Source organism: Dendronephthya gigantea, unplaced genomic scaffold (assembly GCF_004324835.1).
Source record: "Dendronephthya gigantea isolate DGI-Jeju-01 unplaced genomic scaffold, DenGig_1.0 000001F, whole genome shotgun sequence".
NCBI classification, from domain to species: domain Eukaryota; kingdom Metazoa; phylum Cnidaria; class Anthozoa; order Malacalcyonacea; family Nephtheidae; genus Dendronephthya; species Dendronephthya gigantea.
This window is the reverse complement of record NW_021163011.1, coordinates 6,007,588-6,019,199: the sequence shown is the minus strand read 5'-3', so window position 1 is coordinate 6,019,199 and position 11,612 is coordinate 6,007,588. Positions and strand designations below refer to the sequence as shown.

Sequence of the window (11,612 nt, the reverse complement as noted above, 5' to 3'; positions counted from 1 at the left end):
AACGAAAACACGAAATAAAAAATTGGAACATACACTCTGCCGAAACCACCTGCTTGATTGCTACGCTTGAAATATCAAATGTTAAAATATCAGCCAGTGATGTGAAAGCTGGACCGTGATGTAATCAACTAAAATTTCTATCTTCACATAAAAAATCCTAATCGTAAAACTGTAAATATTATAATATTCCAGCTTTTATGTATTTAATATAAATTCAAAAATTTTCTTTGGTTTTGCTGAAGACTCGGGGATTGTATTGATTCAAGAACCTTAATTTTCATTTGGAAACAAATTGCAGGTAAAAAATACAGCATAATAATAGACGGATTTTTATTGCTTATTAAATCCAATCAAGGTTAAAAGCATATGAATTGTAATGAAACCGCAAACTATTTATTCATTGCACGTCGTATACTCGTCGAGAAGTGATGAATTACCGTGGCAGTGGTCAACTTTAAGTTTAGCCAACACTAGTACACTACCCACTACACACTACACAGTCCTGATCCTGAGACAAATAATTAGGCGTGTCAACTCATGCATGTAGTCTGACACTACAATTCCCAGTTGAGATTACTCTAGCTTTTTCTGACAGCGATATCCCTGAAAATAAAACATATAACACATTGCATTTATCAAGCGATCAGTAATAATACATCTTTTAAGCGTTAAGAAGACAGTTAGTTGAGTTCCTCAACGAATATGCATTATTTGCTAGTGAGTGTAAATTATCAAAGCTTGATGTATATCGTTTGAAATGTATAATCCCTTTTCTTTCTATCTAATACTTTTTAGAAACACTGGCCTCAAGTCCTTAGTTGAATTAAATTATTCAAAGGATGAAAGTCTTAATCCTATTTCTTCTTCTTGATCTCCTAGCGACACTGGCACTTTCTGGTAAATATCCACAACAAAATTGTATAAAGAACGTTTTTCTTAATTTCAAGAACAATTTTCTTTTTGCATAATACGTATTTACATAATTTTAGGCAACGTCAACAGATTTAAAAGAGGTAAGTTTTAATATATTTTCTGCGTGTCTTTGAAAAACAAATTAATGTTCACTCCAATAAAGGGGTAAATGGGACGAAACCGCTGGGACGTGGATCAGTCTATCGATCCGGCCGGCATTGTTCAAACTTGAGCAACCTGACACTTTCAGGGACTTCATCCACAAAACGCGAAGAGTAAAAAACTCAGCCGGCCCAGCAGTTTCGTTATCATTCATCAACCAGAATTTCCTCGACGTTCGAATTCCCTATTTGCCAAAAAATCGAAAAATGTATCGCATTAATATAGACATCTGACACCCACTTAAATCAGTGATGAAAATGTTACCGAAACCTACCAATAAGTTTGCGGATAAAGCCAAAATCTTGAACATAATCCTGAGATCATTTGTAGCAGAGAATTAATTTCTATATTACCATTAAATTGCGTATTCCAGGATTCCTTTCACGCACGGGGATATGTCCAGATCCCAGTCGTAATTTCCAGAAACGTGATCGTCGCCTGAATTATTTTGGCAATGCTATCGTAATTAAGAAGGGAGGTAACAAAGAAGTAACGTGTTTGGAAAGTGAATGTGTTGAAGACAGTCACTGTGACGCCGATAGAAAATGTTGTAAGAATCGTTGCGGGGGAATGGTTTGCACACGAACTGGTAAAACATGTTGAATATAGATAAATTATTGAAAGTTTATGAGGCTTATTAGCGATTATGTCAAGTGAATAATTATTTAGTGGGTCATAGCTCTGGCAAAGCCGAATAGCGCACAATTTGGAAAATAGTTGCGACAAGGAAGTAAAAAACATAAATATGAGGATTAACTGTTAAACTATTTTCTCTTTAGTGCGAGATCCAGATCCTTGTGAGGTAACTCAGTTTTCACTAAAAGTAGTATAGAAATAATCGTATTGTTAAGTATACTAAATTATGCCCAATAATTTTTAGAATTTTGCTTGTCCACCTCAACAAACATGTAAAATTCATCGGGTAAAATGCATAATGCCTGACTGTAAAGATGCGTATGCATTAAATCGACCCACTTGTGTTCCAGACAGCGAAGCGACAGGTGAGGTTGCGATGAAAATTATCAACATATTAACTGCGTGCATTTACTAGAAAATAACATTATTGACTCACTGAAGCGTTTTGCAGAACGTAAAATTCAGTGAATAACGAAAAGACCTGCGTTTATGTCGCTATTGCATGACCAATACCGAAGTCTATAGCGACCCTATAGATACAGATAGTTTCTTTGTAGTTATTATTTATTTCCTATGACCTATGTTATAATTTAGTCCTTCAAAACGACGACGACAGACTATCAACAGCGTCGCCAAATGAACTATCTACAACTACAGGTAAATTCGGGGACCTTTAGAAAGGAGAATTAGTCTTGATCCTGAGTGAAATATCGGCCAGAGTGACGAGGAATTAAATAATGGGGGAATGGAAACAAGTGGTAACAAATAAGGCCTAATAACTGCCAGTTAGTAATAGTGCATAAGACTCCAGTGTACATATGAAATGAAATTGTGATGATGTTTACCTTTGTGAAAAATTAGCTCAGGAAAATTTTTCAGTTTACCCGGTTGGTGACTCAGAACTGCCAGTTAATTCATCATTTCTTTTATGTATATGAAATTATCCTCAAAGTCTCAGAATGGTCACTGTGAATCAGTGATAATGAACTGCTTAGAACCGCTAATAATAATCATCTGACAATATTCTCTGCGACAGGTGCAGCTTTTACAACAACTACTGGCTCTAGCCAGCAATTGTATGACATGGGAAACCAGTATCAACAATCATATTATGGCAATAGTCAACAAATGTCAGGAATAAATAGTTTTGCTCCACAAACAAGTTACTACGCAGGAAATCAACAAACAAGTAATAATTACGGGAATGGACAAGGTTACAATTGGCAACAGAATGACTACCAGCAAGGGTGAACAGATTTAATATAAAACTAGCACGTCAAGTGACACTATCAGTGCACACAAACAAGGTGGACATGCAATCGGTTTTTTAACAATAGATAACATTTCCCGCCTGCTTTTCAGGCTACTATTGCTACTCATGCGCACTCAAGAAAATTCAGGAAGAGTTTGTTGTAGCGAGTCGTGATTTTGTTAAAAGCACAAAGGTATCGCTACGATCCTTACACCATCATAATCACAACTTGAAGCTATGAGTGGATATAGGATAGAATATTTACAGTTATACTTATACTTCACTTGAGTCCAAAACCTAGCACAATCAATGCTCGCCTCAATCTGTTCTGTAATTCTACTGCTTCCAAATGACTAAGTGGACCATCCACACGACTGTAGATCATGCGATAGTTGAAGCTTAACATATGCTTTTCTTCGTCATGATAAATTTCGGTTAGTTTTATTTCTTTTACACAGTTCATGGTTAAGGCCATTGTTGTGAGAAAGAAAAGTTCTTGTGAGACATCGTCCGATATCCAAAAACTAATGTCATGGACGTGCGTGGATGGAAATAGGCTTTTTGGCGCCGGAATGAACGTGATATTTTCATCCTGGTCAACTTCCTTAATAAAAAATATATAAATCGTTATGGTTACTCATACAATAATATCTTTCCCAATATGGTCTTGACCTGAGATATTTACGTATACCAGTTAAAACGCGACTGTGAGCATGCATACGCCACACGTTTGTGCTAACTAAGCTAAGCAAAGTAATGTTAACCAGTCATGTTTTAAAATTAAGTTGCGGGCAGCCAACAAATATCAGAATAATAGGTGGCGCGACTATGAAAATCATGGGACGATAAAATGAATTTTCGAAAAAAAGGATCAAGGCAACGACACAGAATAAAAAATATTTACTCCATTTCTTAGCGGAAATTTCTCTTCGTTTTCCCTCTTATGTAGCTATATACGGTGTGCTAGTTCTTTACTAGCACTACAACCAGTAGCGTTATACATCAAGCTATATCGCAACGGAAGAGTATACTTTATAAAGACCAAAACTCACCTCCTTAATTTTTGTCGACTTTCTTTCCCAATGAATGATACTTGACGAAAGAAGACGAATGTCGGTTATATTGTGTTGTATCACAGCTATATTATCAAGATTAACAAGGATGAGCCACCCATGTCTGTGTCCAGTGAATCTCAAAATCTCTTGTTTGATGCTGCCACAGATAATAACCACAGATGAAGAAATTTGAAAAACCTTTACAGTGTTGTTATCAAGAAATTCCAAAGGCATTCGCTGTGAAGATCCAATACGAGCATCATTTCTTAGATATCTACGGCAAAGCTGCTTACATACACATTCACCTGAATTATGCTCTAAATCTGATTTTTGTTTAACTTGACATTTGCTTCGAGCTAAATGAGCAACGTCAGTGCTGTTTGTCCATGTTGGAATCGCAGAATCATCATTATTAACCATTATCTCAGACGAGACTTCATGAACACTCTCATACTCCGTAGAGAATATTTTCTTCAACTCATCTACTATTATTTTTTTCTCTGAATCCCCTTCCTGAAGATTACTCTCATCCTCGGTATCATAGAACCTACATATTGCTATATACGTAATACTCGTACTTAATTCGTGAATCATTTCATCTGTTCCTGTAAAAGCAGTACCAGTTAAAACAAATGATGGACTTTTTTTCATAGATAACAATATCTTGTTGTTGTAAGTAGCTGTGATGTTAAGATCACTCTCATATTGATGTGAAAAGTCTTCAGGATCAATAACATTGCAAATGTCATTGCTAATTTCCAGTATTTCTTCAAATGAAACATTGGTCACATTGTTTAACACATTTAAAATCTTATCCTTTAAATCATAAAAGGGATGGGAAGAATCAAAACACTGTGCATTGTTCATGATCTGATTATATTGCTTCCAAACATAGGACAACAATTCATCATCACTTTTTCCACTAAAACAAAACAAATCAAATGAACAAATTACAAACTAACATGTTCAGAGATTGAAACAATGTTGTGTTCACCATTTCGTAATGATTACCTCAGATCTTCAATAGAGTCTATCTTGACACCAGGAATAAAAATATGAATCAAGCCACCAGCAGTATGAAAGCTTCTTGCAAGCTTTCCTCTAAACCCAACACTCTTATACTGGTCATAGTCTGATTCCAGAAAAGGATGAAGTTGGTTCAGAACTAAACCTGGAAAACAAAACAAAATGAAGTAAGTTTTTTCAATTTTTTGTTGGTTCTAGTTATATATACAGACATACAGGCTATCTGACAATCTTTATCTTTTTGTAACATATATATGTATATGCAACTATAGAAATCCCAAAATAATTAAGAATTTTAGCAGATTTGCTTAAACCATGGGTAGGTTACATAAACAGCCAATGGAACTATCTATGGTAGTGGAGATAGTGATATATGATTTTTAAAAAATACTTGCCAGCTTTTGCTGCATTATCAACAATCTGCCATGAATTCCCATAACCTCTGTGTGGTTCATCCATGGGAGTACCGCCTTGGCCTTTACACAGTGTTACACATATTTCACCATTCAACGCAACATGTGGTACAGCACTCACAAAGAAATCTTCTAACAACTTTCTACATTTCTTAATGTTTGATTTGCCACCAGTGTGGGGAAAATTGAATATAATTCTGCCAAATATTCGGCCTATAAAATATTCTGAAAGCTTCGTTGCATCAATATTATGTAGGATTTCTACATTTTCACATGCTTGCAAACGTTTGAGGTTAAGACAAGTAAGCTCGTCTTGTAATAAAATGTCCTTGCTATCGAAGGATGTCAACACAAGTTGTGTGTTGAGACCTATTTCGTCACGAAATAATGCAAGAGAAAGTGAAAATGAAAAGTTCCCAGCACCAACAACTAATACTTTTTGATTTTCTTTAGAGAGCGATGAACGTAGAAAGTTGTAAGAATCCACTCCTCCATCAACGGCCATATTAGGCTATTTTATTTAGTTACCCGAGCCGTGTTTCTTTTAACTCCCCCCTTATATGCTAAGAAATTAATTGAATTTCCGGAGGGATACGTTTTACTCAGCTTTGGAGAAAGGACTATGTTTTGTGGCCGAAGACTTACAGCATTATGCCTGAAAAACCAAAGGCATATTTGTTATAGAGTTAGTTCTAATTCAAAGCTCCTCACAAATATGGAAACGGTAAATGTTTTCGAAGCAATAAAGCAAGCGATTCCACCCTTAGTTGAATCAAAATACAAGGGACAAGCAGGGCGTATTGGTGTTATTGGAGGCTCAAAAGAGTAAGCGACGGACCTCATAAATTACAGAACAAAATGTTCAATGAATAAAGTCTACATTAATTTCCTGTTCTCTTTCTTTTTGCGTGACGAAAGAGGGGAGGGCTATTATTTTTCCGGCAATCATGTTTGTGGATCTTTATAACCTATGCCTGTATACTATAAAACACTGGGCACCATCTCAGTAATGATACAAAAGCAAAGGTGGAAGCAATTTCCACGAAGAGGCAATTTTATACCATACCATCATACACATCATGATGTGTGCTTATGATGTGTGCTTACATATTGTTTGCTTTCAAAGTTTGTTTAATCATTTTTTGTTTGATAGAGGGTTGTTTGGTGGGGAGGGTGTTTCATAAGGGTCAAGGGGTTTATGTCTCAAAGTTAAAAGATTCTCCCATGAATTAATATTTTGAAGGCATCATAATGGAAAATTTGAGTATTCCTTCCAAGAAGGAATTCTTCTGAGAAGGTGCATTGAAAATTGAAAAAGATGTACTTGTAAGATGTACTTTTGTACTTGTAAGAAGCTGGTAGTCAACTGGTCAAGGCCTGCCAAACTCGATATGGTAGTTCAAGCCCTGCATGGAACCTCATTTTCTTTTTTTTTGCATTGTCTTAACCAATTTTAGTAACATAATGTAGCTGACAATCCAATTCAGGCACTTGATTACGATCCCTAATTCATGTGTCATGAAGTATAAACTCTCTGCACTTCAGAACAGAAGCTACTTTCGAAAGTAATTGATGCTGATTTTAGCAATAAAATTTTTCAGGCTCTTAGCAACTAAGTGAGAGTGATGTGGACTGTCAAAGGGGGCTCTAAATCAATCCTTGTTGCCTAAATAGATACTCATGACATCAAGCCTGCAGCACGCGATAGCTATCAGTTTATCTGAAGGTTACTCATGTCTGTTAGCTAACTGTGTGCAGGTAAATTTACTACATTTTATGCCTTATGCAACCTGTTTTACTGCCCATATAAAGAAAAAGAGGTATTGGCTGACATACATGAGGAACCCCTTTATCCTAATTTGATGCAAAATAGTTACACACTTAGATTAAAAGGCTCTTTTATTTAGGTACACAGGTGCACCATACTTTGCTGCAATTTCAGCTTTGAAAGTGGTAGGTGGCTCTCATCATATTTTCCCATCATGGTTTTTCTTCTCGCCGATATTTAGTTTTGTTGTAATAGAATTAAGACGTGTGCATTGAGACACATTTCATACCGCGAGCATCAAAATTTTTTTGACAAAAAGGTGAAAACTGAAAATCAATCTTATCAAAGGGATTATGAACAATTTCTGCTACACTCGTGAACAAATCCATATTTTATTATTTAGGGTTGCGACCTGTCACACGTGTTTTGCACCTCAGAAGCTTCTCAAGTTATCAAATCGTACAGCCCTGAACTTATCGTCCATCCTCTTTTGTAAGTTTCTTGCACAGTGTCAGTGACGTATTCAAAATTCGCAGCACGTCGGTAGAGATTTTCAAAAGTCATACAGATTTCATTATATGCGAGATGCATTTTTCATTTTTGTACATTTTAGTGAACACAATGCGTGCAATTGGTGAAAAATATTTTCTTGCCCTAAGGATATGGCTCGTCCATTTTGTAGGGATGAAGTTGACGCGTTGGACGAGTTTGTAAATTGGTTACCTCGGTTGCATACCCTAGTCGTTGGACCTGGTTTAGGAAGAAATTCTCGCATTCTTTCTGTAGCGAAGGTTATAGTGAATTTTTTTTTGATACTAATGCTCGGTTTTTAACATAACAGTCATTCGAAATAAATGCCTGTGACTTCATCCAGTGTGGTATGCACTGGATGAATGTAATTCTCGCATTTGCTTTATCATTATTGTTATGGTTTTGGAATAGAACATTGTGATGAAAGCCAGAGATGAAGGAAAGCAACTGGTGATTGACGCTGTATGTTTTGTCTTATTTTCTAAATGGTATTCACAGCAGGCCTTGACCTGTATACATCGTCTGCAGAGGTGAATAACTGATCTCTACCTCGAAACTTGAAATAAGAAGTTCCTTACCGTATCTGACTGTCCAACTATCCAGATCATACGATTGTCAGAATTGTTTTAGTTTATTCTATCTACCTGCTGTTTTATTGGAGACTTACAGTTCTGGTACTTAAGTTAGGAGCTCCAGGGAACTGCATGAATTCCCAAACACCAAAACACTGAAGACCGGGTGACTGAGAGGGATAATTATGTACCTGAATACCATAATTCACTGATTTTTATAAGCGCTGCATTTAATAATGTAATTTTTTTAATACCCTTTCACAGGATGGCCTATGGCTTATTACAACTGAACCTGATATTATAAGTGGATATACGTCGTCCGTGCTCACCCCGAACGCCATGGAATTTATTCGTTTGTATAAAAAAATGGTATGCAAATAAGAAATTTCATTTTATTCCTTTTAAAATGAACCTAGTATGATAAGTATATACGAGTTTAATTGTGGTTATACCAGAGTTTTACACCTGGACTGTGACATCGGTGAAAATAGCTTGTTCACGACAAATCGTGACAAAATGGAAACCAGGTTCAACTGGTTTTAATTTCCTTCAGATTGGAGTTGAGTTGCAGGTATCAAATATTACCCCTGACCATGTAAAACAGCTTGCAATGGCTCTTGGTGGTGTCACAATCAACGCAAAAGGACGACATGACATTATTTCAGATGGCGAAAAAGGTATGTCAAATAGGAATGAGCACGATCACCAGAGAGTGAGTAGGGATGAACACAATCATCAGAGAGTGAGTAGGGATGAACACGATAATCAGAGAGTGAGTAGGGATGAGCACGATCATCAGAGAGTGAGTAGGGATGAACACAATCATCAGAGAGTGAGTAGGGATGAACACGATAATCAGAGAGTGAGTAGGGATGAGCACGATCATCAGAGAGTGAGTAGGGATAAACACGATCATCAGAGAGTGAGTAGGGATGAACACGATCATCAGAGAGTGAGTAGGGATGAGCACAATCATCAGAGAGTGAGTAGGGATGAACACGATCATCAGAGAGTGAGTAGGGATGAGCACGATCATCAGAGAGTGAGTAGGGATGAGCACGATCATCAGAGAGTGAGTAGGGATGAGCACGATCATCAGAGAGTGAGTATAGGGATGAACACGATCATCAGAGAGTGAGTAGGGATTAACATGATTTTGAGAGAGTGAATACGATCATCAGCAAAGTGAGTAAAATGGTGCATGTCTTCTTCACAGTTTTAACGTGTGAATTGGAAGGAAGTTTAAGACGTTGTGGAGGGCAAGGTGACCTTTTGTCTGGTTCTTTGGGAACATTTTTATATTGGACGTACAAGCACGGCTTGGAACAGAATCAAACTGAAGGGTAAGTAAAGAGGTATAGCAAACACCTCCATTGCTGGGTATGTTGAAATATCATTAATATCTCAGCTACAGTGTCCATATATAATGATTACTTTATATTCCTTAGTCACCTATTAAAGGCAACGTTATCAGCAGCATTTGCAGCTTGCTGCCTAACAAGAAGATGTTCATATCTTGCCTTTGAAAAAAAGAATCGTCATATGACTACATCAGACATGATAGAAGAAATACCTGAAGCTTTTAAACAGTTGTTTTCGTAATAAAAAGTATGCTTGGCGCTAAAATGTAAACAATAAACATTCCTTTATTGTGTAAATAATTGTATACTCTATAATTAAGCAATGCATTCTCAATAGTTATGTCAAAATAACAAAAACTACTCCGTCTGTTAGCCTACACTGGTGAATGCAAGAAGCAAGGATTCTATGGAATAAAAAGGGAATAATGTAATTATTGATAGTTTGAATTATCATGAATACCTGAGTAGTTATCTATTACGTATCCGATTGAACACTGAAACAGTATTGAATGTCTGGTGACATTATTGGAAACTGGTTCCTAGGAGATTTTCTGAAAATGGTTTAATTGGTTTTATTCATAAAGACTGGTCCAACCGTAACAATTATGAAGTTGTGTGGTATGATGATTGAGATAATTAGAGACCATTTCATCTTTCTGTAATTAAATTTTTCTATTTGATAACAGTTTGCTCCTATGTACAATATTTTGTGATCATGGTATCATTGGTATGATAATGCATGCATTGTAAAATATAAACGTGTCATCAGGTGCTTCATCATCAAGGTGCTTCATGATTATATACGTCGTGTTCAAAATAAAATTTAGGCAAGATGTTTTGATTTCTCATTTTCACTCGTAATCTTGTATTGCAATTACTTGAAATTCTCTGTCATCATCTGTTTTTTCTGGGGCTATAATAATCTCACTTTTCTTCGTCCGCACACGCAATATTGTGAGATCATCTTGAGGATTGATGTCGCGTACAAGACTACGTGACATCTTAGTGAGGGTTTTAGCCATGCCAATGTATTGCACTGTGGCCGAGTTATCAAGAGTGCTGCGAACGGACATGGAGTCTGAGTTGACTACAATAACTCCTCGCACCCCCTTATGATGTTGGATACGATCAAGAATCTCGCCAGCTTGGCTTGTATCGGTTGATGACATTTGTTAAAATTTTGGAGAATCCTGCAAAATTTATACTGACTATTTAATGACGATATATTTATGTATATTTCAACCGTGCAGCTAAATTTATTGTTGGAGAAAAATACAACTAAAAGAACGTGTGTACTATCATCAGTGTATGCTATTGGTACTTAGTAGAAATCTATTTCAATTTTGTTTTTGTCTATGCTCGAGTTCAGTGAATTTAGATGCACTTTATAGTCAGACAACAATTGCTGCCAAACCAACAAAAAGAATCGAGTGCTTCAGCTTCCAAGGTTGGAAGCCAGCAGTCTGCAGCACCTTTTTGTTTGTTAGTGGTCCAAATCGTTTTGCTTTTAAATTTGAACTTTCTAAGTCAGTCATAACTTCGTATGCGTGTCCAGATCCAACCATGCAGATAGGTGAATTCAAAGTGCGACTAAATCGATGGCCTATCACGCCGTTGCATTCCGCACTTTGCAACGGGGTCTCAGACGTCTTGTGAAAGCCGATGTCGGTTTAGGACACGAGGCCGGCATCATCTTTTTGAAACTGAGTAAGACTACGATAAGTAATCATAGGTTAAGACTTAAGTTCTTTTACATTTGGTAATTGGGATTTCGGACCTAGCTATATTGATTGCTCACACCATTCACCAGGCAGTAAGACGACTAAAATGTTGGCCGATAATACTTGTATCTGGCAACGAACGCCAGTGAAAACGGGGCTTTAAATTTAGTCAATTAGGATTCTACAGAATATTTACTGTTCTA

General features: G+C 36.6%; 3 protein-coding genes across 3 annotated transcripts; 2 read left to right on the top strand and 1 right to left on the bottom strand.

Annotated features, from left to right (window-relative positions):
• The first annotated feature begins 162 nt into the window (after positions 1 to 162).
• On the top strand, positions 163 to 2,979 carry LOC114525186. Its single transcript, XM_028546411.1, has 8 exons — positions 163 to 298; positions 796 to 897; positions 990 to 1,013; positions 1,448 to 1,663; positions 1,854 to 1,876; positions 1,955 to 2,075; positions 2,305 to 2,367; positions 2,747 to 2,979. Exons 2-8 carry the CDS (start codon positions 840 to 842, stop codon positions 2,959 to 2,961), a joined length of 720 nt encoding a protein of 239 aa, XP_028402212.1. The 5' UTR covers positions 163 to 298; positions 796 to 839; the 3' UTR covers positions 2,962 to 2,979.
• A 241-nt stretch (positions 2,980 to 3,220) lies between these two features.
• On the bottom strand, positions 3,221 to 6,036 carry LOC114525176 (ferredoxin-fold anticodon-binding domain-containing protein 1 homolog). The gene is made up of 4 exons (XM_028546402.1): positions 5,439 to 6,036; positions 5,029 to 5,188; positions 4,015 to 4,939; positions 3,221 to 3,566 (listed from the first exon to the last, which is right to left on the bottom strand). Exons 1-4 carry the CDS (start codon positions 5,959 to 5,961, stop codon positions 3,243 to 3,245), a joined length of 1,932 nt encoding a protein of 643 aa, XP_028402203.1. The 5' UTR covers positions 5,962 to 6,036; the 3' UTR covers positions 3,221 to 3,242.
• A 32-nt stretch (positions 6,037 to 6,068) lies between these two features.
• On the top strand, positions 6,069 to 10,518 carry LOC114525199 (ATP-dependent (S)-NAD(P)H-hydrate dehydratase-like). The gene is made up of 9 exons (XM_028546421.1): positions 6,069 to 6,281; positions 7,364 to 7,409; positions 7,628 to 7,716; positions 7,907 to 8,015; positions 8,167 to 8,217; positions 8,592 to 8,696; positions 8,881 to 9,004; positions 9,544 to 9,670; positions 9,776 to 10,518. The coding sequence occupies exons 1-9, from the start codon at positions 6,079 to 6,081 to the stop codon at positions 9,927 to 9,929; spliced, it is 1,008 nt and encodes a 335-aa protein (XP_028402222.1). The 5' UTR covers positions 6,069 to 6,078; the 3' UTR covers positions 9,930 to 10,518.
• Positions 10,519 to 11,612: the final 1,094 nt, after the last annotated feature.

What these genes read in the sequence shown, in the direction of transcription:
- LOC114525186 (XM_028546411.1), top strand. Translation starts at nt 840, where the DNA reads ATGAAAGTCTTAATCCTATTTCTTCTTCTTGATCTCCTAGCGACACTG. An exon ending in CGTCAACAGATTTAAAAGAG is followed by an intron (nt 1,014 to 1,447) that starts GTAAGTTTTAAT and finishes TGCGTATTCCAG; the next exon opens with GATTCCTTTCACGCACGGGG. An exon ending in TGAACTATCTACAACTACAG is followed by an intron (nt 2,368 to 2,746) that starts GTAAATTCGGGG and finishes TCTCTGCGACAG; the next exon opens with GTGCAGCTTTTACAACAACT.
- LOC114525176 (XM_028546402.1), bottom strand. Translation starts at nt 5,961, where the DNA reads ATGGCCGTTGATGGAGGAGTGGATTCTTACAACTTTCTACGTTCATCG. An exon ending in TGATAATGCAGCAAAAGCTG is followed by an intron (nt 5,189 to 5,438) that starts GCAAGTATTTTT and finishes TTTGTTTTCCAG; the next exon opens with GTTTAGTTCTGAACCAACTT. An exon ending in GACTCTATTGAAGATCTGAG is followed by an intron (nt 4,940 to 5,028) that starts GTAATCATTACG and finishes GTTTTGTTTTAG; the next exon opens with TGGAAAAAGTGATGATGAAT.
- LOC114525199 (XM_028546421.1), top strand. Translation starts at nt 6,079, where the DNA reads ATGTTTTGTGGCCGAAGACTTACAGCATTATGCCTGAAAAACCAAAGG. An exon ending in CAATTTCAGCTTTGAAAGTG is followed by an intron (nt 7,410 to 7,627) that starts GTAGGTGGCTCT and finishes TTTATTATTTAG; the next exon opens with GGTTGCGACCTGTCACACGT. An exon ending in TTCGTTTGTATAAAAAAATG is followed by an intron (nt 8,697 to 8,880) that starts GTATGCAAATAA and finishes AATTTCCTTCAG; the next exon opens with ATTGGAGTTGAGTTGCAGGT.